Raw genomic sequence first — 26,160 nt, 5'->3', positions numbered from 1 at the left:
CTCAAGTCGGACAGAACTTATGTTCTATATAACAAAGGTGTATACATGATAGTACGTGATAGTTTCTGATACATTGGAGTACAAAGACATTAGTTTTCTGGAGGTCTGCATTTCTCTGATGACTGGACCAATGTAACAACCTAGGTCTGACTATTCACAACGCTTGCCATCCTGAGAGTTGGCACATAACCCATCCCCGCCTACCCCAACAGGCCTGCTGCCATTTCTTACTTAATTGAGCATTGATTGACAAAAGGCAGGACATCTGCCTGCCCCTGAAAGGAAGTCCTGCTTTGGAGAACTGTCAGCCAATCAGATGAAGAGGGGCGAACTTTGTGCCCAATGGGTGGAGGGCAGGGGTGAGGGGGGGGGGGGGTGTATGGAGAGCTGAAACTCCCAGGTGCTGGAGAGGTGGCCACCCCAAATCTGAAAAGGCCTTTGGATTAAGGTGCCCCACCCCCCCCAAAATCACGTTCGGCGGCAGGGGCGGAGAATCCATTTTGACTCCAATATTGGGAGCAGCGCCAGTTTTCGTATTCTCCGCCCCCTGAAAAGTGCCGTACTCGAGGAATACGCCGCGTCAAGTATCCACGGCCTCAGGCCATTGCCTGAGGCCTGCCCTGAGATGCTCCGTCCCCGACCGGCCGAGTTCCCAACGGCGTGGGTTACGTGTGCTCACACCATCCGGGAACCTTGCGTCGTTGCTGCGGACCCAGTCTTGTGCCGCCACAGTCAGGAGAGGGCGATCCGCGGGAAGGAGGGGCTTCATTCAGGACTGGGAGCACTGTGGGCGGGCGGTCCGGGGCGCACGAGCGCCCGAAGGGGGGTACTACTTTTGCAGTCCGGGTCGGCGGGCTGGGTCCGCCATAAAGGATGGCGCGGCCACTGAACCAAAAATGCTCAGGTCAGGGCCATATCGGCAGCTAGAGCTGCGAGCTCTATGCTCCCTCCCTGCTAGCCCCCAGTAAAACGGGGAATCAGTGGTCGTTTTGCGCCAGTTTTCCTGGCATAGAAGACCACCGTTTTCTCACCGGCATCGGGACTTAGTCTCCAAAACGGAGAATCCAGCCTCCGATTCCTGCCAAAGGGAAGTCAGTTTGGAATTTTCCCCTCAGCTTTCATGGTGGGATGGTGACAGGACAGGCTTCCTCCTGATCCATGTCAGGAATACCATTTGCACACATGACCATATCCTGAATACTTATCAAAAATACCGCTCTCTGGAATCTCCAATCTTGCGAGATGTCAGGGGAAATTAGATTGGCTTGCAGCTGCCTACCTGCAGCAGGGCAATATCCAATGAGATGCCACACTGGTGGGAGTGTGGGTTTGCTCCACTCACTGGCGTCCTCTGTACTCTGGGAAGTGTGTGTTCTGTGGAGCTCAGGCAGAGTTGAACTGTGAGACAGAGACCAGCATTGCAACAAAGAGTGGGCACAAGGAGGAAGGCGACACAATGGACAATGGGCACAGGGCAACGGTGGGGGTGCCAGGGTGGGGGTGGGGGGGGGGGGTGGGGTGGGGGTGGGGGGGAGGATGGCAGAATCATGAAGGACAATGGACAACGTTGGGGTTAGATTTAAATTTAAAGTCAAGTGTACTCAGGTACAGTAACAAGTATTGTTCTGCATACAGTGAAGGCAGATCGCTCCACACATGGAAACATAATAATAATAAAACAAAACAAATGATAAATTGCATGAAGACACATAATGAAAAAACATAAACAGAGACAACGGGTGAAGAATATGGTATAAAGTGCTGCAACTGTAGAGAAGATGCGTAGAAAGATGAGTTCAGTTCATAAAATCAGTTCAAACCCTAAGAGGGTCATTTAGGAGTCTGGTAACAGCGGGGAAGAAGCTGTTTTTGAATCAATTGATGCGTGTTGTCAAATCTTTGGCTTTTCCGCCCGATGTTGGTGCGGTAGGCTATATTTGAGGTATCGCGGCGCCGAGGTGGGATGTACCTTATACTGTAGTATTGAGTGGTAGAACCTGCCTGCTGGTTCCGCCCAGCAGGCGGAGCATAAGAGTCTGTGTTTCACCCACAGCAGTCATTCTGTACCGGAGCTGCTGGGGTAACTATTTGTTAATTAAAGCCTTCAATTGGACTACAATCTTGCTTCAGTAGTGATTGATCGTGCATCAGTTGGAAGAGAGGATAACCCGGATGGGAGGGGTCTTTGATTATGCTGCCCACTTTCCCAAGGCAACGGGAGGTGTAGACAGAGTCAATGGATTGGGGGTTTGCGTGATAGACTGGGTTATGTTCACGACTCTCTGTAGATTTTTACAGTCTTGGGCCGAGCAGTTGCCATACCAGGCTATGATGCAGCCAGATAGGATGCTTCCTATGGTGCGTCTGTAAAAAATTGGTAATAGTCAATGTGGACATGCCGAATTTCCTTAATTTCCTGAGAACATATAGGCGGTGTTGTGCTTTATTGGTCATAGCGTTGAAGTGGGTGGACCAGGACCAATTGTTGGTGATGTTTACACCGAGGAATTTGAAGCTGTTAACCACTCCACCTCGGACCTATTGATACAGACAGGCGTGGACAACATTTCACTTCCTGAAGTCGATGACCAGCTCCTTTGTTTTGTTGACACTGAGGGAGAGATTGTTGTCGTTACACCATGCCACTAAGTTCTCTATCTCCCTCCTGTACTCTGACTCATCGTTGTTTGAGATCAGACCCACTATGATCAGCAAACTTGTAGATGAAGTTGAAGCCGAATTTTGCCACACACTCGTGTGTATAGGGAGTATGCAGCCTTGCAGGACCCTGGTATTGAGAATTATTAGGGAGGAGGTGCCATTGTTTATCCTTACTAATTATGGTCTGTGAGTCAAGAGGTCAAGGATCCAGTTGTAGAGGGAGGAGCCAAAACCTAGGTTTTGGAGTTTGGATATGAGCTTGGCTGGGATTATGGTGTTGAATGTGGAGCTTTAGTCAATGAAGAGGACGCTGACGTAGGTGTCCTTGTTGTTGAGATGCTCGAGGGATGAGTGTAAGGCCAGGGAGATAGCATCTGCTGTTGACCGGTTGTGGCGAGAGGCGGATTGCAGTGGATCAAGGCAATCTGGAAGGTTGGCTTTGATGTTTCTCATGATTAACCTCTCGAATCACTTCATAATAATAGATGTCAGGGCCACCTGTCAGTAGTCATTGAGGCACGCTGCCTAGTTCTTCTTTGGTACTGGTATGATGGTGGTCTTCTTGAAGCAGGTGAGGATCTCAGAACAGAGTAGGGACAGGTTAAAGATATTTGCGAACACACCCGCAAGTTGGTCTGCACAGGATCTAAGTTCATGTCCAGGGGCTTCATCAGGACCTGTTCATTTTCATGAGTTCACTTTCAAGAAGCCCAATCTGCCTTCTGAGGCTATGACGGTATGAATGGGTGTGTCCTAGGCTTCCTGCTCAAAACGAACATGGAATGTATTGAGCTCATTGGGGAGAGCTGCTCTGTTGCCAGAGATTCTACTCGGCTTTGGTTTGTAGCCTATGATATTGTTTACACCTTGCCACAACCAATGAGAATTTGTGTCGTTGGTCTGGCACTCTAACTTAGTGTGGTCCGGGAGCAGTAGTTTGCCAGCGTTGCCACGTCTGAGCTCCAGGAAGAGTTGATGAGGATGGAAACCCCTCCATCCTTCGCTTTGCCCAAGGATGCAGTACGGTCCATCTGGTGAATTTAGAAGCCCTCAGGTTGACAGGCACAGCCCGGTAAGGCAGGAATGAGCCATATCTCTGTGAAACAAGGCACACAGCAGTCTCTCACTTCTCTCTGAGAGGTAAGTCTAGCGTTAAGCTCATCTAGCTTGCTTTCAAAATTTTGGATGTTTGCTAAGAGTATGCTGTGGAGTGGAGACTTGAAACCACGTTGTTTTAGTCTCACCTGCAGATCGACATTTCCTTTGTTTCCTAGGTCGGCGGCTGCTTCTGGGAGGTCTTGTGATCTGATGAGAGATGTACCTTGTGGCAGGTAAGTGGTTGCGTCTGGAAGGGCCCTGGGCTCTGGTTGCGATTTTGGGGTTTCTGGGGGGGCATGTTTGCAATACAGTCAGCCCCCGGGGTTCCGCAAGGTCAGGTCTTCCATTCTGCATGTTCAGGTTCCCGCGTGGGGCCTCCTCTGTTTTGGGGGGATTATGTTGCGTTTGGAATGCTGGCAGGGTCTTCCTGAGTCGGGTTGGACCGGGTCACATGGTCGGATCCAGCACCGGTGGTCGGGTCGAGCGGTCTTGGGAATCGGGCCTCCAGCTAAGGCAGTCGGGCCTCCACATTGATTTCCTTCCTCTTCTTCTCCCCGTGAGTCAGAGCACTGGGTGGGCCTCTCCGGGTCGCATGTGCTGGGTTGCATGGTTGAAGGCTGGGTCAGGGGTTTCGAGAGAAGGGTCCGGAGCTCCAAATGCCAACTCGAGTTCCAGGTGAGGTCAGGGTCAGGCCTCTGCGTTGAAGAGGGGGGGAGGGATTACAGAGATACGGGGAAATGGGCAATGGTGGGGTTGAAGGTGGGGGGAGAAAGATAATGAAGACACAGGGGACAATGGGAAATGGTGGGGTTTGGAGGGAAGATGATGGAGATGCAGAGGCAATGAGCAATAGTGGGGTTTGGAGGGGGGGAAGGATGATGAAGACACAGGGGACAATGGGCCACAGTGGGATTGGGAGGGCAGATGACAGAAACGCAGACGCAATGGGCAAAGGTGGGGTTGAAGAGGGGGGTGGTGACTGACACGGGGGACAATGGGCAATGGTGTTGGAAGGGGAGACAATGGCAGGCAAAGGGGTGACCAAGGGTGAGACGACATGGACACTAGTGCCCGACATGGAAAACTGAAACGTGGACTCAGAAGTGGGTCAATGGGAATAAAATTGTATGAATGGGAGGGGATGTATGCAGACCTCAGAATAGGATAGGGGTGCTGTGTTCGTCTTGCACAAGATCAATGGGTTGCACACAGACCCATAGAGGTAGGGAAGGGGAAGGGCTTGCAGATGAGGGATGGGTTGAGATGAGACTCATCGGGGGTGTGGGGGAGAGAGACAATGTTGTCATCAGTAAAGAAGAAAGGGGAAAGCACATTGAAAGACAGTAATCGTCCCTTGTCTTGGGCCAAGAAGTCAGAGTGAGAGATTAAGGGCAGTGCTGGGGCTTTGTGTACCTCATAGTCAAGGTGAGAGATTTATAGCAGAGCTGGGGCTTTACAGGCCATGCAACAGGGCTACCCATGGCCGCATGTTGTCGTCATACTCCATTGTGTGGCAATAGGATCAAGCACAGCTTGATATGCAGGAAGCGGTCATAGTCTTATAGTTGATGTCTATGGTCATGTTTGGCTTGGTACTGGGCTGCAGATGGGATGGTCAGAGGAGGCATTTACAGCTCGTAAGTGAGGAATATTTAATACAGCAACGGGGGTGGGGGTGGTGGGGGGAGAGTGTGGGAGATACACAAAAGATATGGGAGGGAAGGTCTCCTCTGTAATTAATCATACACACAACATCAAGGTGGAGGGGTGAGGTCCACATGGAGCATGGGAGCAGCAACAGTGATGGGTTGAGTGGGTGGGGTTGGAATGTTGACCATAATTACAGTGGGGGAGGCTGGAGAATAGCCGAAGGGAGCTCGACCTGCACATCATGAGGTTTCAAGAAGGTTGGAGAGACCGCACACTGGCATGGGGGAGGGGCAAAGCTCATCTCAAAATAAAATTACATCGCCACAATCCTGAAAGGCTGCAGTTATTGCTCAGTTTGAGATCGAGACTGGAAGAGAATCTGCACGGGTGAGGTCCAAGGCAGTATAGGAGGAACCCAGGGCTGCACTCAGGATCCTTTCAGGGGTAACCCACAAACTGTCTAGAATCTCAAGATTCAGAGTCAGATCTGAGAGAAAAGAGGAAGGGTTCCTCAAGAGAGTGCAAATTTGATGCACTTTAACAAGAGTCTGCAGGTATCTGGCACCACAATACAATTGCTCCATTTGAGTATTAACAGAGAGGTCTGTGAGAATTGAAAATACAGGCAACTGTTAAGGAAGCATACCTGCTACATATCTGCCCGGTCATCAATGAAAGCATCCAAAGTGCTTTCTACAACTGGCATGGTTAACAGGTCAAAGGGCATCTGGTCATGGATGAAGTGCAAGTTTAGTTGATCAGCAAATCAGATCAGAGATTGCAGAAATGCCTTTGGTCAGGTGGCATATTTCATGAATGCATCCAAACCTTTACCAGCCTCTGAGGGGTTAAGATGTCAGGTATCAGGGTTGATATATTAGTCACCTAGACATGTGAGTTTGCACCTCAGCTTCATAGCAGTATCAGCAAAGAGCTAATACCACAGACACAGCTCTTGGACGTGACAGTGGCATTCTTTATGCGTGTGAGAGGTCTACTATATTTGCCCAATGCTCATTAATCTGCGGCATGTATCAGTCTCCAGGGGAAAGGAGGATTAGATAATGGAGCCTGTGCTCAATGCTGCCTTCATAATGGCTGTGACACGGTTGAGGAGAAGGATCCGGCGATGCCTAGCGCAGCTTCAAGAAAAAGCCTGGCTTCAGGTCCATGGTCCAGGAGAGCCCCAGTAACATGCAGAGGATGAGAAGGTTAGACCATCTAATGAAGACGATTCACACGACGAAGGGTGTACTGAAGATTACTTTCCTATCCAGAGATGAACGAAAAACATTGCGGTGCACCTCTGTGCTTGGCAAGAGATATGGCAAAACACATCTGTCCCATTCTGCAGGAGGATTTAAAGCCCCAGGGACTTTGTGGGCGTCCTTTGCCAAGGCCCTGAAGGTCACCGCCACACACCTTTTTTACCTATGGATCATTCCAGGGATCCACAGGGTACATATGTGGCATTTCATAGACCTCAACATATAAATGTATCAATGAGGTGACAAATACCCTTTACAGCAAGCTCATCATTATGTGAAGTTCACACTCGATGACGTTAACCAGATTGCCAGTATTTGGGGCTTTGCAGCTATTGCAGGCTTTCCAAGATTACTGGGTGCAATCAATTGCACACGTGTGGCTTTGAGAGCTCCATGGCACCAACTGATGTTCATTAACAGGAAAGGGATCCATTCCCTGAACGTTCAACTGCCGTGTAGTCATCAGAAGCAAATCATGCACGTTTGTGCCCGGTACCCTGGGAATTCACATAACTTATATACATCCTGACTCACTCCCAGACATAACGCAAGGGTAGAGCAACTATCGTGATTCAGCGACACATCACATGAATGTGAGGCTCACAAAGGGAGGCAATCACTGAGTGGGTGCCTGGCGCACCCTCGCAATAAGAGGGCACATACAAGCAAATACACAGTGCTTTCAAATAAGACCATTCCCATGAACAGCAAACGTAATTATAAAGGTGCATGATGTGAACAGTGATTGAACAGCCATGACCTACAGGCGACGTCAAACTTTCTTAATTTTTTTAACCCTATTGTTCTGTCTCGGTGAATCCCTGACATCTGCAGCAGAGTTGGAGGCAGCCTGCTGAATGGGTCGTCCTGTTGCCACTGATGATTTTGATGGGCGTCCTCTGGAGGGCTGAGACCTGGAGGTCCCCGGTCTGCTTCAGGTGTCCTGCTATGGGGCAGATGCACCTTCCTCAGACTGTGGTGCTGGAGGTGATGGCGTCTGCAATAACTTGCACGGGACTCATCCAGCTGGGGATGATTGTTTGCCCGTGCTCACTGAGACTGTGAGCTTACCCAACACGAGTACAAAAGATCATCCACTATAGAGCCGACTAGAAAGGAGAGAGGACCCAGTGAGGTGTAACTGGGCCTCGTGTAGATAATGCTGTTGCTAAATAAATGTCTTTTATTAAACTTGTCGGATTTCCCTCGCCTTTACTGAAGCATCACAGGTGGAGGGGATTGGGTAAGGCTGGGGTCTCTTGGGCGACACCTGGTGGATTGTTCCAGGGTCTCCAACTGCTGGTCCTCCTCCCTGTGCATGACTAACATATCCTGCCTGAGCCCTTGAGGAGAAGGGGCCCCTGAAGGGCAGTCAAAGTGCCCCACTCCATTCTCACCGGGCCACTGATGGAACCAACCAATGCCTATAGTGATGGAGTGCAGATATGAGTGCAAATCCGGCAGGATGTGCTGGACCAAGATCTCCAAGGCGGTCACCTGCCTTCCGTTGGAGACCTCGAGGAACAGGCATAAGAGAGAATAAGAACAGACTCCTCCATCCTTTGGTCTAGTCTGTTGACTCCTCCTACAACTCCACCTGATTTTCCGCATTCTGTCATTGCACTTCCAGCATGTTTGACTTGGCCATTTCCAGAGGCTCATTATCAGACTCAGTGGGAGCTTGATCTCCAGCAGTCCTCTGAGTGCCAGACATCTGGTCTGTCACTGCCTCCAACTGCTGCGGAGAGGTGTCCATGAGGTGTTCTCCAGAATGTGACCCTGAGCCTACTCTATAAGTAAGGCCCACCAGGCTGTGTCTGTGTGCACTTGTCAAGGTTGCTGGTCAATGCAGTGGCTCATCAGCCTCCTCTGAGGTGGCTTGGGGCTCTATGTTGGCTCTGCTGGTGTCTCTGGACCTACAGGTGCCGTAAAAGAACAGGAGATTGATTTAGTGCATGGATGGGCTGAGTGCCACATTGCATGTCACTCAGTAAGAATGTCAGGACGTGATTGACTCATAGAGGTCTCATCAGCACTGGTTTTCTTGGAGAGGCCAATTTTGTCTTCCCCACAGGAATGATCTCTGTCCTCCCCTGGCAGCCCCAGGATTTTGACCATTCTTCCTCCAGTTGGGATCTCTCCCTCTTGTTGGGAGCAAGCTTGGCCAAATTGAATGGAACATGATGAGAAGAGATCAGGTTGGGAATCATGCATACCAGCTGTGTGTGCTGAATCCTCCCCAGCAAGAGCTGGGCTGCAGTTGGTGAAGGATGATAGAAGAGGTGCTGGTTATGTTAAAGTACCCATGAAACAATCAGTGCTGATGTGTCCCCCATTAATATTGTGTGAGATCCCTGAGCAATATAACCCTTTGAGTGCATGAAATGAGAATATGTCATTGGAGTGAGCTGAAGGTTGACTTGCCCTGACGGAGAGGATGAGCTCATTCATCCTCTTCATGCATTGGATGGCATTTCTCGGTACCTGACGAGCTGACCTTTCTTGCAACCACCTCCCAGTCCTGTGAGGCGAGCCTCCTGGAGCCATACCTTGAGTAGAGGATGTCCCATTGCTGGCAGACTCCATGAAGTGAAAGCCTCCAGGGAGTCATTGCTGAACTTTAGTGCAGCTTTCCTCTGAGACAGAGCCATACTGTGGTGTTTCCTCCACGCAGCTAGACTGGAGAGAGTGAATGTGCGTGTTTGGGTGGTATTTAAATAAGGACCTTTCACGCATGAGGTAACAGTGGGACAGGATGATACCTGTGATGTTCTTGATGTGGGTTGCGTGCCCAGATACTTGGGCGATTCACTGAGGCAATAAAGGCAACAGCACTTCCAAGGACCACTTTTTCATTTGGTTTTAATCTGTACAATACGTGTTTGATGGAAGCTTTTGGACGATTGAACGTGAAAGCCAAACAATAAGAATAAGGAAGTCTGGCAATGAATTTGATGGGCCGAATGGCCTCCTTCTATACTGTAGTGACTGTAAAGTCGATGAATATTTGTAGTGAGGCTAGGCTTCTGATACTGCTGTTCATGCAATGAGCTGAATTCAACTGTTTTACCAGTGATATGTCAATCACTCAGTCCGCCAAATATCATTTCAATAATATAAATTGTGACCTTGGTTTAATGAAAGCAGCACCAATTGCATTTAGTGGCAGTGTTTGAATCAAACTGATTGATGACGAAGAGTGATGATATCAGCAGTGCAGAATAATATTGAGCGTTGAGTGACAGGAGGGCCGAGTCGGATCATTATTGCACAGCACCAGGGATGCGCATTAAGTGTATTAACAGCTTAACCACAAATTGGAATAATTTGTTTTCTCATGATGTCAGGGGCCAGGCAATTGATGCTTCCTACTTCACAGAATACAAATGGATGTCTCAAGTCCCACAGACACATCAGCAAAGGTCGTTCATTTAACTCTGCTTCAAAGATTATTGTGAACGGTTTGAAGCTGCAGACTCTGCATTATAAAACAGGAAAAAGGCAGGGTGTCAGGGGATTCATTGTACTCTTGTCATTGTTCAAAGTGTCTTTATAATACCTTTCAACAAATGTTGGGTGTCAGACCAAGGCCGGGACCCCACCCCCCCCGGTATGTTTTCCGATGGAGGAGGCAGCCTGCCGGAGGGATCTTCCTGTCCTGCCGAAGTCAATGGCCATTTGTGTTGCTCACCCGTCCTGTTGCCGGGAACCCTCTGAGGTGGTGGGGAGGGGTGACCTTCGACAGGAACAGAAAATCCTCTGGCAGGAAGGGCCGGAAAATCTCAGCCCTCGTAACTGATACACGCCCAAAGTTGGGCGCAAACCCAAGGGCAATCATCGGCTACGCTGCCCAAACTGCTGAGCAAGAGGGCCACTTGAAACTATCCACGAGTACCAGGATGTGACCAAAACGTCAAGGAACAGGCCACATCCCAACAGGCAGCATTACTACGTCAGGTTTAACATACCAAAATATCCCAAGGGATGGAATTTTACCTCCACCGGGCGGGTAGGTGCCCAAGGCGGACGTGTATTAAATAGGGTGTGATAACATTGGGCGCACATGTGTGGTGGGCTCAGCACAGCGAGGAGCGCTCAGGACATTGCTATCTGCCAGAATTGCCCTCCTCCCTGCTGTGCCTCCCAGTTCTGGCCAGTCTGCAGACAGTGATGCCTCTGTAGCGACCCCCTATGAACTTCGTGCCTGCCCACCGATCCCATTGGCCCCTTCGGCCGCAATTTATGATGGCTGCCGCTTCAGTGTCCCGCCAGCATAATACCGGCATTCTGAATTGATCTCAGGTGGGACCAGGAATCGCGGCCACTTCCAGGTCCACGGCTCAGTGCACACAGCACCAGGTGTTTGCCAGAAACTATAACCAAGCATAATGTTGCATTAGGACAGGTGACCAGAAGCTTGGTCAAATAGGAAGGGCTGAATTTTCCACCCCCTCCAAGGCATGTTCTGCAGCGGCGGAGGATGACCCACCTGTGGCCGGTGGCGGGATCTTCAGGTCCTGCCAGCATAAATGGCTAGAAAACCCTACCAGCAGTGTATTTTTTCAATTCAGTTTTACAGGGTGAGGGCAACGCTGGCTGGGCTGGCATTTGTTGCCCAATGAGGAAGTGGTGGTGGGAAGCTGCCTTCTTCAACCGCTGCAGTCCCTGAGGTGTAGGTATATCCACTGTGCTATTATGGAGAGCGAGTTCCAGGATTTTGAACCAGGTACAGTCTCATGTGATACAACTGAGTATCGTGCTTGGCCATTTCAGAGGGTTTTTAAGAGTCAACCACATTTCTGAGGATCTGGAGTCACATGTCGGCCAGACCAGCTGAGGGCGGCAGATTTCCTTCCCTAAAGGACATTAGTGAACCAGCTGCTTTTTTTTAATGACAATAGTTTCATGGTCATAATTAGACTTTTTCATTCCAGATGTTTACTGGATTCAATTTCCACCACTTGCCATGACGGTATTCGAACCCAAAGTATTATCCTGGGTCGCTGGATCACCAGGCCAGTGACAATGCCACTACGCCACTGCCTCTAAGGAGGAGAAGAAGGAGCTGAGGTTTAAGAAGGGAATTCCAGAGCACAGTGCCGAGGTGGCTGAATGCATTGATGCCACAGTTTAGAGAGCATTTCAAGATCTTTTGGGCATCCAAGCAAACCATCTTAAAGAAACTTTAGACCATCGGTGTCAAAAATATAAAACATTATAAGGGGGAAAAGACTAGGAAGACGGGTTGCGGTGGTATGTTGATATCGGGAGAGGTTATGGGTTTGTGGTTTCTGTTCATGTTGATGTTTTGGTATTTGATATTTTTATGTCTATGTAAAAAGCTTTGAATAAAAATATTTTAAAAAATAAATCATTAATATTTTTCTTACTTCCTTCATTGTCCTTTTCCACTCTCTCGCAATCCAATCTTCCTTTCCCTCTCTTTATTTCCCTTTCTATGCCCAATTCAGACTCTAATTCACCCTCCTACTCTATTGTTCCTAATTTTTTTCTCTCAATCCTTTAATTTCACTGACTAAAGAGATAGACTATTGCTGCTTCCAGTCACGAATATCCTACTAGTCCAGTTTCCCATGCTACGCCATTTTCAGTTCGCACTTATCATAGGATCATATAATTTACAGTCCATAAGGAGGCCATTTGGCCCATCAAGTCTGCACTGGCCCTTGGAAAGAGCACCCTACCTAAGCCCACAACTCCACTCTATACCCGCAACCCAGTAACCCCACCTCATCTTTTTGGACACTCGGGGCAATTTAGCATGGCCAATCCACCTAACCTGTGCATCTTTGGATTGTGGGAGGAAACCGGAGCACCCAGTGGAAACCCACACAAACACAGGGAGAATGTGCAGTCTCCACACAGACAGTGACCCAAGCCAGGAATCAAACCTGGGAGCCTGGAGCTGTATAGCAACAGTGTTAACCACTGTGCTACTGTGACACCATTCCAGTAACTTCTAGTAAGTTATACAACAAATAAAGAGTGTTTAGGGCTGAGGGTTGCAGGAAATATGGCTGTTGCTTGAGCAAGGTCATGCCTGAGACACATATTAAAGACTTGGAAGAAGGAATAAAAAGTTGTATAGCCAGGTTATCAATTGACACTAGAAGATGCAATAAACAACATAGATGGGATCAGGAAGTTACAAAGTGAGAGACAGATTAAATTACCGGGTAAAACTGCAGCAGATTGTGTTCAATGTGCGGTGAAGTGGATTCTTTGGACTAAAGGAGGAGGAATAAAAATATTTTCTTAATGCTTAGTAAGTAGAAAATACAGAAGAGCAAATGACAGTGCGCACATGTATTTGGTAAAAGCAAGCACATAAAAGTGGTTAGAAAAGGTGAATCATAAAGGTTATATTTCAAAGGATTTGGAATGCAGAAGTGAGGAAGTGATTTTTCAATTGTACAGAATCTTAATCAGGCCCCTTCTAGAATGTCACATTCAGGTTTGAACATTGGACTTTGGGAAGAAACCTTGGAGCAGTGCAACACAGTTTCACCAGCATGGTAGCCCAGGTAAAAGGGTGAAATAATCTGTGGAGAGTGTGATGAATATAAGAAATTGGTATATATATTGTAAAAATTTATCTGGTGCAGTAATGGTTTTAAAATGGATGCCCAAAAGATGGGTTAGGGCGTATATATATCTGCTGCAGCAATATATTTTTTAAATCCTGGTTTAAAAGAAAGACAGACTTGGTGCTTGGAAAAGGTGCAATTAAGATGTCTTAAAAGTAAGATCATAGTTTTTTTCAAGCCATGCTTATATTTTCAAGGAGAGGCCTAATGGGTGCTTGTTATGATTTCTGGGGAGTAGATAATTAGAGACATTTGTTTTAAATTTGAGCAAGTAAATCATGGAATTTGAGTAGAATGTGAACGATGCAATTAATATGAGGAGTCAGGGCTGTCGCAGGCAGAGGTTTTGTTTAGTTCTCTGAAGCTATGAGCTGAAAAGCAGTTTGTGCAGAAGGCTGTCAAGGATTCAGCATGAATCTGACAGGAACTTTCTCTCTCTCAAGCAGTCTCTCAAACTATCTCTCTATCCAACGATAGACAAGTAATGCTGTGTTTGCTAACAATTTTTAAATCACGATTTGAACCACTGTTTAAAAGTGGTTTTTGACCTGTGATAGGTTTTGCTCGATTGGAGATGAAGACAGTTTCAGTTAGAAGTTAAAGCCGTTCCTTTTATTGTTAAGCATCGTTTAACTGGTAACTGTGAGCTATATCTCTCTGATGTTAAGTTGTTTAATGCTGTATTAATAATAAAACTTGTTTAAATATACCATATCCCTATTTTTGTGTGTCCTTTCCTCACATCTTTACAGATCAAAAGAAAGTATTGGGTTCATGTCTGGTATCCTAAAAATGTTGGGGTCTGGTCTAGGATTGTAATAAGAGAGTATCTGTTTAAACTGAGTATGCACTCCCTTTGCTCTCAATGTTGTGCAATGATCCAACTGAGGTGGTACAAATGATAAAACGATTTGGCTGGGGAGAGGCAGGGAAACTACTTTTTCTGGCTTGGGATTCAAAAACATGGGGACATAACCTTAAAATTTGAGCTTGACAGTTGAGGAGCAAAATCAGGGAGTACATTTTGACACAAATAGATATTGTCAATCTGGAACCCTGTCCCCCTACTCGATGTAGTCAAGTGAAATGTTCGAGACTGAGATTAATAGCTTTATGGTAGATAACATAACAAGCATGATGTAATAGAATTGTAGAATAGGGTTGACAGTCTGAAAAACCTGCTCCTGATTTCAGATTTTCACGGGTGGATTGCGATACCAATGTGACGGTGAATTCCAGTTCGGGAACCTGAAAGTGGTTGTGGTGTGACAACAGTGCCGCAATCTTCCAAGATCGGTTTCTTGATTGACTACTTCACAGATCCCCATTCAATCAGGATTAGCAGTTTGTTTGCAGCTTTGGAAAGTATGTTCCATGTAGCCCATGGAGAGGGTTGCTGTTGTATTCGCAATGTTGGCAATGCCTGCCCATTAGAGCATTGCTGCCTCACGTCGCCAGTGACCAAGTTCAATTCTGGCCTTGGGTCACTGTTTGTGTGGAGTTTGCACTTTCTTCCCGTGTCTGCGTGGGTTTCCTTCGGGTGCCTCTCACAGTCTGAAGATATGCAGCTTAGGTGGATTGGCCATGCTAAATTGCTCTTAGTCAGCAAAAGCTAGGGAGGGTTACGAAGATGGGGCAGGGGAGTGGGCCGGGGTAGGGTGTTCTTTCAGTGGGTAGTGCAGACTCAATGGGCTGAATGTCCTCCTTCTGCACTGTAGGGATTCTATGGGAACTTATCATATGTTTTTTTTTATAAATAATTTTTATTGAAATTTTTACAAAATACAAAATATAAACATCTTAACTCTATTAACGTACAACCACGGTAACACCCCATAAACAATGCCCCCCAGCTTCAAGAGCAACTTCAAACAAAAGGAAGAAACAAAAACAAAGAAAAAGAGAAAAGAAAAAAAAACAAACAAAGGAGAGAGATAGCACCCTCCACAAACCCTTGTGCACAGTTCTCCCTCCCCCCAATCCTTACCGCCCCCCCTCCCCCCCCCCCTCCCCCGGGTTGCTGCTGCTGTCGGCCTGTTTCCCTACCGTTCCGCCAGGAAGTCCAGAAAGGGCTGCCACCGCCCGAAAAACCCTTGTACTGATCCCCTCAGGGCAAATTTCACCCTCTCCAATTTAATGAACCCCGCCATATCCGAGATCCAGGCCTCCACGCTTGGGGGCCTCGCATCCTTCCATTGGAGCAAGATCCTCCGCCGGGCTACTAGGGACGCAAAGGCCAGGACCCCGGCCTCTATCGCCTCCTGCACTCCTGGCTCCACTGCAACCCCAAAAATTGCGAGTCCCCAGCCTGGCTCGACCCTGGATCCCACCACCCTCGACACCGTCTTTGCTACCCCCTTCCAAAACTCCCCTAACGCTGGGCACGCCCAAAACATATGGGCGTGGTTCGCTGGGCTCCCCGAGCACCTAGCACACCTGTCCTCGCCCCCGAAAAACCTACTCATCTTTGTCCCAGTCATGTGGGCCCTATGCAGCACCTTGAACTGTATGAGGCTAAGCCTCGCACAGGAAGAGGAGGAATTCACTCTGTCCAGGGCATCCGCCCACGTCCCCTCCTCAATCTCCTCCCCCAGCTCCTCTTCCCACTTCCCCTTCAGTTCTTCCACCGAGGCCTCATCTACCTCCTGCATTACCCGATATATGTCCGAGATCCTCCCTCCTCCGACCCACACCCCCGAGAGCACCCTATCCCGCACCCCTCGTGGGGGCAGCAAGGGGAACCCCTCCACCTGCTGCCTGGCAAACGCCCTCACCTGGATGCACCTAAACATGTTCCCCGGGGGGAGCCCAAACTTCCCCTCCAACTCCCCCAAGCTCGCAAACCTCCCCTCCACAAACAGGTCCCTCAACCTCCTAACCCCTGCCCTGTGCCAGCCCAGAAATCCACCATCAATGCTCCCTGGGGCGAACCGATGGTTCCCCCGTATCGGGGCCTCCATCGAGCCCCCCATTTCTCCCCTGTGCCGTCTCCATTGCCCCCAAATTTTGAGGGTAGCCGCCACCACCGGGCTCGTGGTATACCTCGTTGGAGGGAGCGGCAACGGCGCCGTTACTAGCGCTTCCAGGCTCGTGCCCACACAAGACACCGCCTCCATCCTCTTCCACGCTGACCCCTCCTCGTCCATTACCCACTTACGCACCATCGCTGCGTTGGCCGCCCAGTAGTACCCACAGAGGTTCGGCAACACCAGCCCCCCCCTATCCCTGCCTCGTTCCAGGAACACTCTTCGAACCCTCGGAGTCCCATGCGCCCACACAAAACCCGTGATACTGCTGTTGACCCTCCTGAAAAAGGCCTTTGGGATAAAGATGGGGAGGCACTGGAACAAGAACAAAAACCTCGGGAGCACCGTCATCTTAACGGACTGCACCCTCCCCGCCAGTGACAGCGGTAACATATCCCACCTCTTAAACTCCTCCTCCATCTGCTCCACCAACCCTGTGAGGTTGAGCTTGTGCAGGGCCCCCCAACTCCCAGCCACCTGGACCCCTAGGTACCTGAATCTCTTCCCTGCCTGCTTCAGTGGGAGCCTACCAATCCCCTCCTCTTGATCCCCCGGATGCACCACAAACACCTCGCTCTTGCCCAGGTTCAGCTTATACCCCGAGAAACCCCCGAATTCCCCAAGGATCCTCATCACCTCCGGCATCCCCCCCACCGGGTCCGCCACATACAGCAGCAGGTCGTCCGCGTACAGTGACACTCGATGCTCCTCCCCACCCCGCACGAGGCCCTTCCAGTTCCCTGACTCCCTCAATGCCATGGCCAGGGGCTCAATTGCCAACGCGAAGAGCAAGGGGGTCAGGGGGAACCCCTGTCTCGTCCCCCGATGCAGCCGAAAGTACTCCGACCTCCTCCTATTCGTGGCTACACTTGCCATCGGGGCCTCGTAGAGCAGCCTCACCCACCGAATAAACCCCTCCCCAAACCCAAACCTCTCCAACACCTCCCACAAGTACTCCCACTCCACCCTATCGAAGGCCTTCTCCGCGTCCAACGCCACCACTATCTCCGCCTCCCCTTCCACCGCCGGCATCATAATGACATTGAGGAGACTTCGCACATTTGTGTTCAGCTGCCTTCCCTTCACAAACCCCGTCTGGTCCTCATGAATGACCCCCGGCACACAATCCTCTATTCTAGTGGCCAGGATCTTTGCCAGCAGCTTGGCATCGGCGTTCAGCAACAAAATCGGCCTATATGATCCACACTGCAGAGGGTCCTTGTCCCGCTTCAGGATCAAGGAAATCAGCGCCCGCGACATAGTTGGGGGCAAAGCCCCCCCCCCCCCTCCCATGCCTCGTTAATGGTCCGAACCAACAGGGGGCCCAACAGGTCCAAATACTTTTTATAAAATTCCGCCGGAAACCCGTCCGGCCCCGGCGCCTTCCCCGACTGTATGCTCCCTATCCCTTTGACAACCTCCTCCCACTCGATCGGTGCCCCTAGTCCCTCCACCCGCTCCTCTTCCACCCTCGGGAATTGCAACCTGTCCAGGAAGTGCCCCATTCCACCCTCCTCCACCATTCCGCATTCTCCACCCTCGGCACCAGCCCCCTGCTCAGGACAAAAAAATCAATCCTCGAGTAGGCCTTATGTACATGGGAGAAAAATGAGTATTCCCTGGCCCTTGGCCTCTCAAACCTCCAAGGGTCCAACCCCCCCCCCCCCCCCCCCCCCCCAATCTGGTCCATAAGTCCCCTCAGCACCTTAGCCGCCGCCGACCTCCTACCCGTCCGGGACTTGGATCGATCCAATGGGGGATCCAGCACAGTGTTAAACTCTCCCCCCATGATCAGGCCCCCCACCTCCAGATCCGGAATGCGGCCCAGCATACGCCGCATGAACCCCGCATCGTCCCAATTTGGGGCATAAACATTCACCAACACTACCCGCTCCCCCTGCAGCTTGCCACTCACCATCACGTACCTCCCGCCACTGTCAGCCACCACCTTCAATGCCTCAAACGACACCTTCTTCCCCACCAGGATCGCCACCCCCCTACTCTTCTCATCCAGCCCTGAGTGGAATACCTGGCCCACCCACCCCTTTCTCAGCCGAACCTGGTCCACCACTCTCAGATGTGTCTCCTGGAGCATGGCCACATCCGCCTTCAGTCCCTTCAGGTGCGCAACTACTCGGGCCCGTTTGACCGGCCCATTCAGCCCCCTCACATTCCAGGTTATCAGCCGGATCTGAGGGCTCCCTGCCCCCTTCCCCTGCCGATTAGCCATACCCCCATCCCTTGCCCACCCCCGGCCAGCGTCCCACGCTCTGCCAGTTTCCCACGGCGGCACCTCCCCCCCTCCAGCACTCCCTGCATCCTCCAGCCCCTTCCTGACCCTTTCAGCAGCAACCCGGTAACCCCCCCCCTCCCCTCCCCCCCCAGGCTAGGACCCCTCCCCTCTACAGCACTCCCGTGAGCCAGCTAACTTCTGCTGACCCCGGTGGCTCCCGCCCTACTTCCGGCTCCTCCCAACGTGGGACTGTCCCTCCCCCATAGTGCCCATCAACCAGTCCACCCTCCCCCGCTCCTGTGCGGGAAAATAAAACCCCGCCCCCTCCCTCTCCCAGCGCGGGGACCCCGCAGAAAGCCCACGCTTTCGCCCTGCTGGGCCCAGCCTCCTCCAGGGCCACTCCCATTGTCAGTCCCCCCCACCAGCTCCCCAAACACCCCGTTTACCCCTCAGTCCAAACCCGTCCACCCAACTCCTGCTAGAAAACCCATAAAGAAAACACCCTTACGGCATCACCCCACCCACCCTACGGCCACCCCACATCATACCCTAAACCCCGCAGATACACATACAGTATAAATAAATACAGTATTCCACAGCATCCCCCATCCGGGGGACCCTCAGTTTGTGTCCAGTTTCTCGGCTTGCACGAAGGCCCACGCCTCCTCCGGGGACTCAAAATAATGGTGCCGATCCTGGTAGGTGACGCACAGACGCGCCAGCTGCAGCATTCCAAACTTCACCTTCCGTCTGTGGAGCATTGCCTTCGTCCGGTTAAACCCGGCCCTCCGCCTCGCCACCTCCGCACTCCAGTCCTGGAAGATCCGCACCTCAGTGTTCTCCCATTTGCTGCTCCGCTCCTTCTTGGCCCACCGGAGCACACACTCACGATCCACAAACCGGTGGAACCTCACCAACACCGCCCGTGGCGGCTCGTTCGGCTTGGGCCTCCTAGCCAGAATTCTGTAGGCCTCCTCCAATTCCAGGGGCCCCTGGAAGGACCCAGCCCCCATCAGCGTGTTCAGCATCATCACCACATAGGCCGCTAGGTCCGACCCCTCCAGCCCCTCCGTGAGGCCCAGGATCTGTAAATTCTTCCTCCTCGACCGGTTGTCCAACTCCTCGAACCGCTCCTGCCACCTTTTATGGAGCATCTCGTGCATCTCCACCTTCCCCACCATGGCCACGACCTCGTCCTCCCTCTCGGCGGCCTGCTGCTGCAGCTCCCGGATCGCAGCCCCCTGGGCTGTTTGGGTCTCCATCAGTTCCCTGTTGGTTACCTTGATGGACTCCAGCAGCTCCACTTTCAGATCCTGGAAGAGGCTCAGCAGAGTCGTCTGGACCCACTTCTTCAGTTCTTAAAAACTTTCGCCGGCCGCCATTTTGTCCTGCGGGTCCCGATTTTTTTCAAAAGTTTTTCCTCCCGATTCTCTCCCTGCTCCGCTCCTGGTCTGCACCATGGGACCTCTGGGGAAACTCCTGGCCTCTTCCCCCGTCGGGATTTGCCTCTTAAGCTCCGTTGGGGGCCTTTAAAAAAGCCCCGAAGTCCGTTTTTTTCGGGAGCCTCCGAACGTGCGGCTCAGCTGGTCATTGCCGCTACTGGAAATCGGGAACTTATCACATGTTAAGAGACTTGCTCCTTCCCTGTTCTACACACACTTGCTGCCTCATATGTGTAGCTCTCTCCTGAAACTGGATAGAAAGGGATACATGTTAGGATCTGATTATAAGAGAAGATGGGTGTTTTCTCATGTTGCTTCAATCTTCAAAGGCCCATTGCATAGGTATCATGGACTGTTAAAGATTGGAGCAGTTGGGATTGTTTTTCTTGAAGGAGAGAAGATTGATAGGAGTTTGACAGAGATGTTCAAAATTAATGGGGGTCTGGACAGTGTAGTTGGGGAAAAGTCTGTTCTCACTGGTGGGCGGCTGAAGGACAGGAGGACAAGTATTTAAGGTCATTGGCAAAAAAAAAGCAATGGAGACATGCTGAGAATCCTTTCCAGGCAGTGCGGTTAAGGTCTGGAATAGGCTGTCTGAGAGTGTGATGGAGGTAGGTTCAATCAAGGCATTCTAGAGGGAATTGGAAAAGAGATTGTGCGGGTTCCAGCGAAGGGGCGGGGAAGTGGGGAGGCACTGTCATGGGCTGGTTATGCCAGACATGTATTTCCTATATACTATGCAAGTACAGAAGATTCATTGCATTTGAGAGATGAGTCAGATGGTGAGGTGTTGTATTGTACAGTAAGAAGTCTTACAACACCAGGTTAAAGTCCAACAGGTTTGATTCAAACACGAGCTTTGGGAGCGCAGCTCCTTCCTCAGGTGAATGGCGAGCTGTATTGTACAGATCTTGAAGGTTTCGGACAAGAACTTCCAGATTTCCACATTTAACTGCATATGCACGCAGGCCGAAAGTTGCTGTCTGATTTTGTTATAAATTACCGTGACCACCATTATTCCCACTGCAAAATCTGCTCCGATGCATTGTCACACACCGCCAGCAAACCAGGATCCAACAGAGAAATTCAAGTGAACAGCCATTTATCCCAATGCAATTGCAATTGCAAATAATCAATGTAAGATTATACCACATTTTTTCTAATTGTGGTCTGTGAACTGTCGCTCACATTTGTTTTGCTATACCCCAGGTAGCGTTTGACTGATATAAGAAACCATTGAAGCTCATCAGTTACAATAACGGACATTCTTGAATTGTGGCTCCCTGGGCACATATGGTTTTACTTTCGATGACACAATAATTATTCTGTGTATAAACTCTTGAAGTTGCACAGCAATCCCGGGATGAGGAATGTCAGGTCTCCTGGGAACTCATTCAATCCTTTTCCCAAATCAAATCAGTTTGGGAAATATCTGGAGCCTTTTTTTTCTTGGTGGAAAGTAAGCAAATCATTCTTCCTCGATTGATAAATGTTTGAATTGAAGGGGATTATCCATAGGTAAAATCTACTTTTGAAACATAAAAATTCCCAACGCGCTTAAGTGTAGTGAGTCCAGCTGTTCTGGCTGGGCAGCACTTAAAATGTAACATTCCCACGACCTCCAATGATAAAGATCTCAGGGAGGAGGGGTGAGGGGGCTGGGGTTGGCCTAGGGGACTACTTTCCAAAAGCATCTAACCAGGCTATCACATTAACAAGGTCACTCTTACATTTTCCATTGCAGTCCAGAACGCAAGCTGAATCTAAACACTCCACCTCAGGGTAGCTTCGATAGACTTTATTGAAAGTCATTCGAATTCAGTTCTAAATAAAACATCTGAAGCACTATATGTATGCATGTGTGTGTCTAAATATTTAGTGTAGAGCTCTGAGTGATAGAAGATAGTCCAGGAGGGGGGTAGAGGGGATACATGTGGAAGTGCATTTAACTTCTTTGAAGCCCTGTTTCCCACATTGGAATGTAAGGGGGAGAGGGGGAGGTGTGAAGGAATGCTAACATTACAACTCTCAAGTGACTTTCATTGCTTCCGCTATGCAATGCTGAAACCGTGGGAGAATCATTGAATAACAAACATAGTACACACTGAGCTCTTGTCAAAGAGGGGCAATGAGGATCAACTGCAGCCAGTTGCTTCTGTGTTTGTGGCCGAGCACTGGAGGTACTGGGGCTGCTGTGCTTTCAGGTGGAGTGTTTTATTGTCGGTGTTGTGCCTTGCAGGATGATGCTGCTGTTCTTCCAAGTGCTGTTTGTGGCAGTGGCGGGCCAGTTGTCGGTGCCCTCGCACACTGTGTGCGGCCACAATGCCTGTTACACCGCGCACACGGGCAGCAAGCCCTTCCAGGAGGCGCTGGCCAGCTGCAGGGCCAACGGGGGCAACCTGGTGACAGCCAAGGACCCGGGGGAGGCCCTACACATCCAGGACTTGCTCTCCACCCTCTCCCCGGGGCCCCCTCCCAGCCGCAAGTGGAGGTTCTGGATGGGTCTCCAGCTGCCTCAGAGGCACTGTTACCAGCAGCACAAAGCCCTGAGGGGCTTCCTCTGGACCTCGGGGGGCGACGAGACCACCTACTCCAACTGGGGCAGGGAGCCGTTGGGCACCTGCACCGCCCGCAGATGTGTCCATATTACCGTCTCCCACTCCCGGAGCAGCTCGGAGGACTTCAAATGGTCAGACGGGGTGTGCACCCAGCTCCTGGACGGTTACCTCTGTAAATTCAGCTTTAAAGGCATGTGCCAGGCGATCGGGCTGAACGGAACGGGCATGGTGACTTACAGCACACCCTTCAATGCAGAGAGCTCCTCCTTGATGCTGGTTCCCTTCGGCTCCTTGGCAAAAGTGTCCTGTGAGGAGGCACCGGCGATGGGATATGTTCTGTGCCTGGAGAAAAGCCAAGGGTCATTTGGCTGGTCCAAGGATGGCCCATTCTGTGCCCCTCCCTCTGGCTGCACCCTGGAGAACGGGGGCTGTGCCCAGCTTTGCGTGAATGAGGAGGGGAGGCGACACCACTGCCAGTGCCATGAGGGTTACCAGCTCGGGGGCGACCAGCGCTCCTGCCAGCCACTGGATCACTGCCAGGCGGCACCCTGCCAATACCAATGTCTTCATCTCTCAGTTGGTTTCCAGTGCACCTGTCCCCTGGGCTACAGACTGGCAGAAAATGGGCACAATTGCCTGGACATCGACGAATGTGCCAACGCCTCCCACTGCCCCCAGCTCTGCATCAACTCACCAGGAAGCTTCAGCTGCCGTTGTACAAAGGGGTTTGTCCTGATGGACGGGCAGTGCCAGGACCTGGACGAGTGTGCTGCCTGGCCGTGTGCCCAGATGTGCCAGAACACGGAGGGGTCCTATCGATGCCACTGCAGAGCGGGTTATGTGAGCAGCGGGCACTCCTGCCTTGACCTGGATGAATGCACAGGGCACCCCTGCCAGGGGGCGTGCTCCAACACTGAGGGCAGCTTCCACTGCTCCTGCCCTGGGGGTAACACTCTGGGTGAAGATGGCATGTCATGTGCCCCACAGGACTTGGCCACCACGCTGATTGCCAGCACCCCGGACCTGACCTCGGCTGGGGGCTGGAGTACCCCCACGCCAGCTGGCACTGTGATCCACACCACTCCCCTGGGAACCACCTCGGGACACATGGACTCGGCGGCCACTGGGTCAGAAAGGCCTGGTGTGCCCACCGGCGGCGGGCAGAGGGAGGGGACAGTGGCGGACTTCAGCACTGGACGCAGCCCACCCATCACGTCCCCCGCGGGCAGAGTGAGGACCCCCACGCAGGGCGGAGACCAGGAACACAGAGCCTGGTTACTGCCCTGTGTCCTGGGCTCTGCCGCCGTACTCCTCCTCTTGTGCTCCCTGGTATTGGTCCTGTGCTGTCGCCACAGGTCAGGGGAAGGGAAGGCTGCAGATTTCCACAGCTGGATTCAAGCGGCTGGACCATCTTCATTCAGAACTGCTGGGAAAGCCACATCTGGCGGCTGCCACACTGCAGCCGATAGCTACATGGAACTTGAAGCAAATCAGACGGCAATATAGACTGGACCTCAGAATATGTGACCTAACTTTCAAAACCCCTGAACGCCTTCAGAAACAGAACTAAATAGGTGTTTCCGGATCCTTCACAATGTTTTTTCGGGGGGGCGAAAAAAGTTTGTGCCGGTACTTTTAAAAATGGGTTTCAGACAACAATGTATCTGATTACTTATTACGTGACTGAATTTTACAATGTAAAATACTGCGGCCGCTGCAAATCGGGAATACAAAAGGAGACCATGCTCGAAATACTGAGGGCAGTTAAGGGTGGGCATAGTTAATGCCGCCCAAAAACCCTGAAAACGAATAAATTAAAACCATTAAAATTCAGCAGCTCAGGCAGCATCCGTGGCCAGAGAGGAGGTCAGTGACCTTTCGTCAGAGTTGTTCAGTGGAGTGATTGCAACATGTTCTTTCCCTCTGTACATTGAATGGGGTTTACAGAAGTTTACCTTTGCTCCCTACATTCTTCTTGGGTCAACAGCGCGAGCTGAAATGTGAGCTCAGTGCACAGCTACACAAATCGCACTCATTTTCTGAGGTTCCTGATACTAAACTGTGGCCACAAAACGCTTAACAAATTCAGATTTTAAAAGTAACATTATGATGGTCCTTTCAGGACACAGTCCAAACATTATCATTGAATAATACTACAAATGATTCATTGCTATGCTTAACCAAGCATCAAATACTTTCGGGTGAAGACAACCCCGTTCAAAGCATATTGTTGAGCACGCGGGATGCAGGAGATTAAAATATTAAATATTATTCCCTCAAAATATTCGTAGGGAGGGTGAAGGTCTTGCAGAGAGAGTCCCCACGGTGTTCGTTGTAGCTCAATGGGTTGTGTTCTCAGGGCTGGTTCGGGGAAGTTCCGAGTTCAATAGCCAATGCAGAGCACCAAAACCCAGGTAGGTTACCGAGTTCTAATAATAAGTCTTGAGGGAGTGCTACTGCGAAAGACATTGATATTCCAGTTCAGTGTTGAGGGAGTGCTGTACTGTCAGGGGCATTGATATTTCAGTTCAGTGTTGAGGGAGTGCTGTACTGGCAGGGGCATTGATATTTCAGTTCAGTGTTGAGGGAGTGCTGTACTGTCAGGGGCATTGATATTCCAGTTCAGTGTTGAGGGAGTGCTGTACTGTCAGGGGCATTGATATTCCAGTTCAGTGTTGAGGGAGTGCTGTACTGTCAGGGGCATTGATATTTCAGTTCAGTGTTGAGGGAGTGCTGTACTGTCAGGGGCGTTGATATTCCTGTTCAGTGTTGAGGGAGTGCTGTACTGTCAGAGGCGTTGATATTTCAGTTCAGTGTTGAGGGAGTGCTGTACTGCCAGAGGCGTCGATATTTCAGTTCAGTGTTGAGGGAGTGCTGTACTGTCAGGGGCATTGATATTCCAGTTCAGTGTTGAGGGAGTGCTGTATTGCCAGAGGCATTGATATTCCAGTTCAGTGTTGAGGGAGTGCTGTATTGCCAGAGGCATTGATATTCCAGTTCAGTGTTGAGGGAGTGCTGTATTGCCAGAGGTATTGATATTCCAGTTCAGTGTTGAGGGAGTGCTGTACTGTCAGGGGCATTGATATTCCAGTTCAGTGTTGAGGGAGTGCTGTACTGTCAGGGGCATTGATATTCCAGTTCAGTGTTGAGGGAGTGCTGTACTGCCAGAGGCATTGATATTCCAGTTCAGTGTTGAGGGAGTGCTGTACTGTCAGGGGCATTGATATTTCAGTTCAGTGTTGAGGGAGTGCTGTACTGCCAGAGGCATTGATATTCCAGTTCAGTGTTGAGGGAGTGCTGTACTGTCAGGGGCATTGATATTTCAGTTCAGTGTTGAGGGAGTGCTGTACTGTCAGGGGCATTGATATTTCAGTTCAGTGTTGAGGGAGTGCTGTGCTGCCAGAGGCATTGATATTCCAGTTCAGTGTTGAGGGAGTGCTGTACTGCCAGAGGCATTGATATTCCAGTTCAGTGTTGAGGGAGTGCTGTATTGCCAGAGGTATTGATATTCCAGTTCAGTGTTGAGGGAGTGCTGTACTGTCAGGGGCATTGATATTCCAGTTCAGTGTTGAGGGAGTGCTGTACTGTCAGGGGCATTGATATTCCAGTTCAGTGT

At 50.5% G+C, this 26,160-nt stretch overlaps 1 protein-coding gene across 1 annotated transcript; it reads left to right on the top strand.

Moving 5' to 3' along the window:
- The first annotated feature begins 22,128 nt into the window (after positions 1-22,128).
- LOC119970998 (complement component C1q receptor-like) lies at positions 22,129-25,193 on the top strand. Its single transcript, XM_038806123.1, has one exon. It carries the CDS (start codon positions 22,227-22,229, stop codon positions 24,048-24,050), a length of 1,824 nt encoding a protein of 607 aa, XP_038662051.1. The 5' UTR covers positions 22,129-22,226; the 3' UTR covers positions 24,051-25,193.
- Positions 25,194-26,160: the final 967 nt, after the last annotated feature.

The sequence above is a fragment of the Scyliorhinus canicula genome, chromosome 1 (genome assembly GCF_902713615.1).
Source record: "Scyliorhinus canicula chromosome 1, sScyCan1.1, whole genome shotgun sequence".
Classification (NCBI taxonomy): Eukaryota; Metazoa; Chordata; class Chondrichthyes; order Carcharhiniformes; family Scyliorhinidae; genus Scyliorhinus; species Scyliorhinus canicula.
This window is presented reverse-complemented; position numbering and strand designations above follow the sequence as displayed.

What these genes read in the sequence shown, in the direction of transcription:
- LOC119970998 (XM_038806123.1), top strand. Translation starts at nt 22,227, where the DNA reads ATGATGCTGCTGTTCTTCCAAGTGCTGTTTGTGGCAGTGGCGGGCCAG.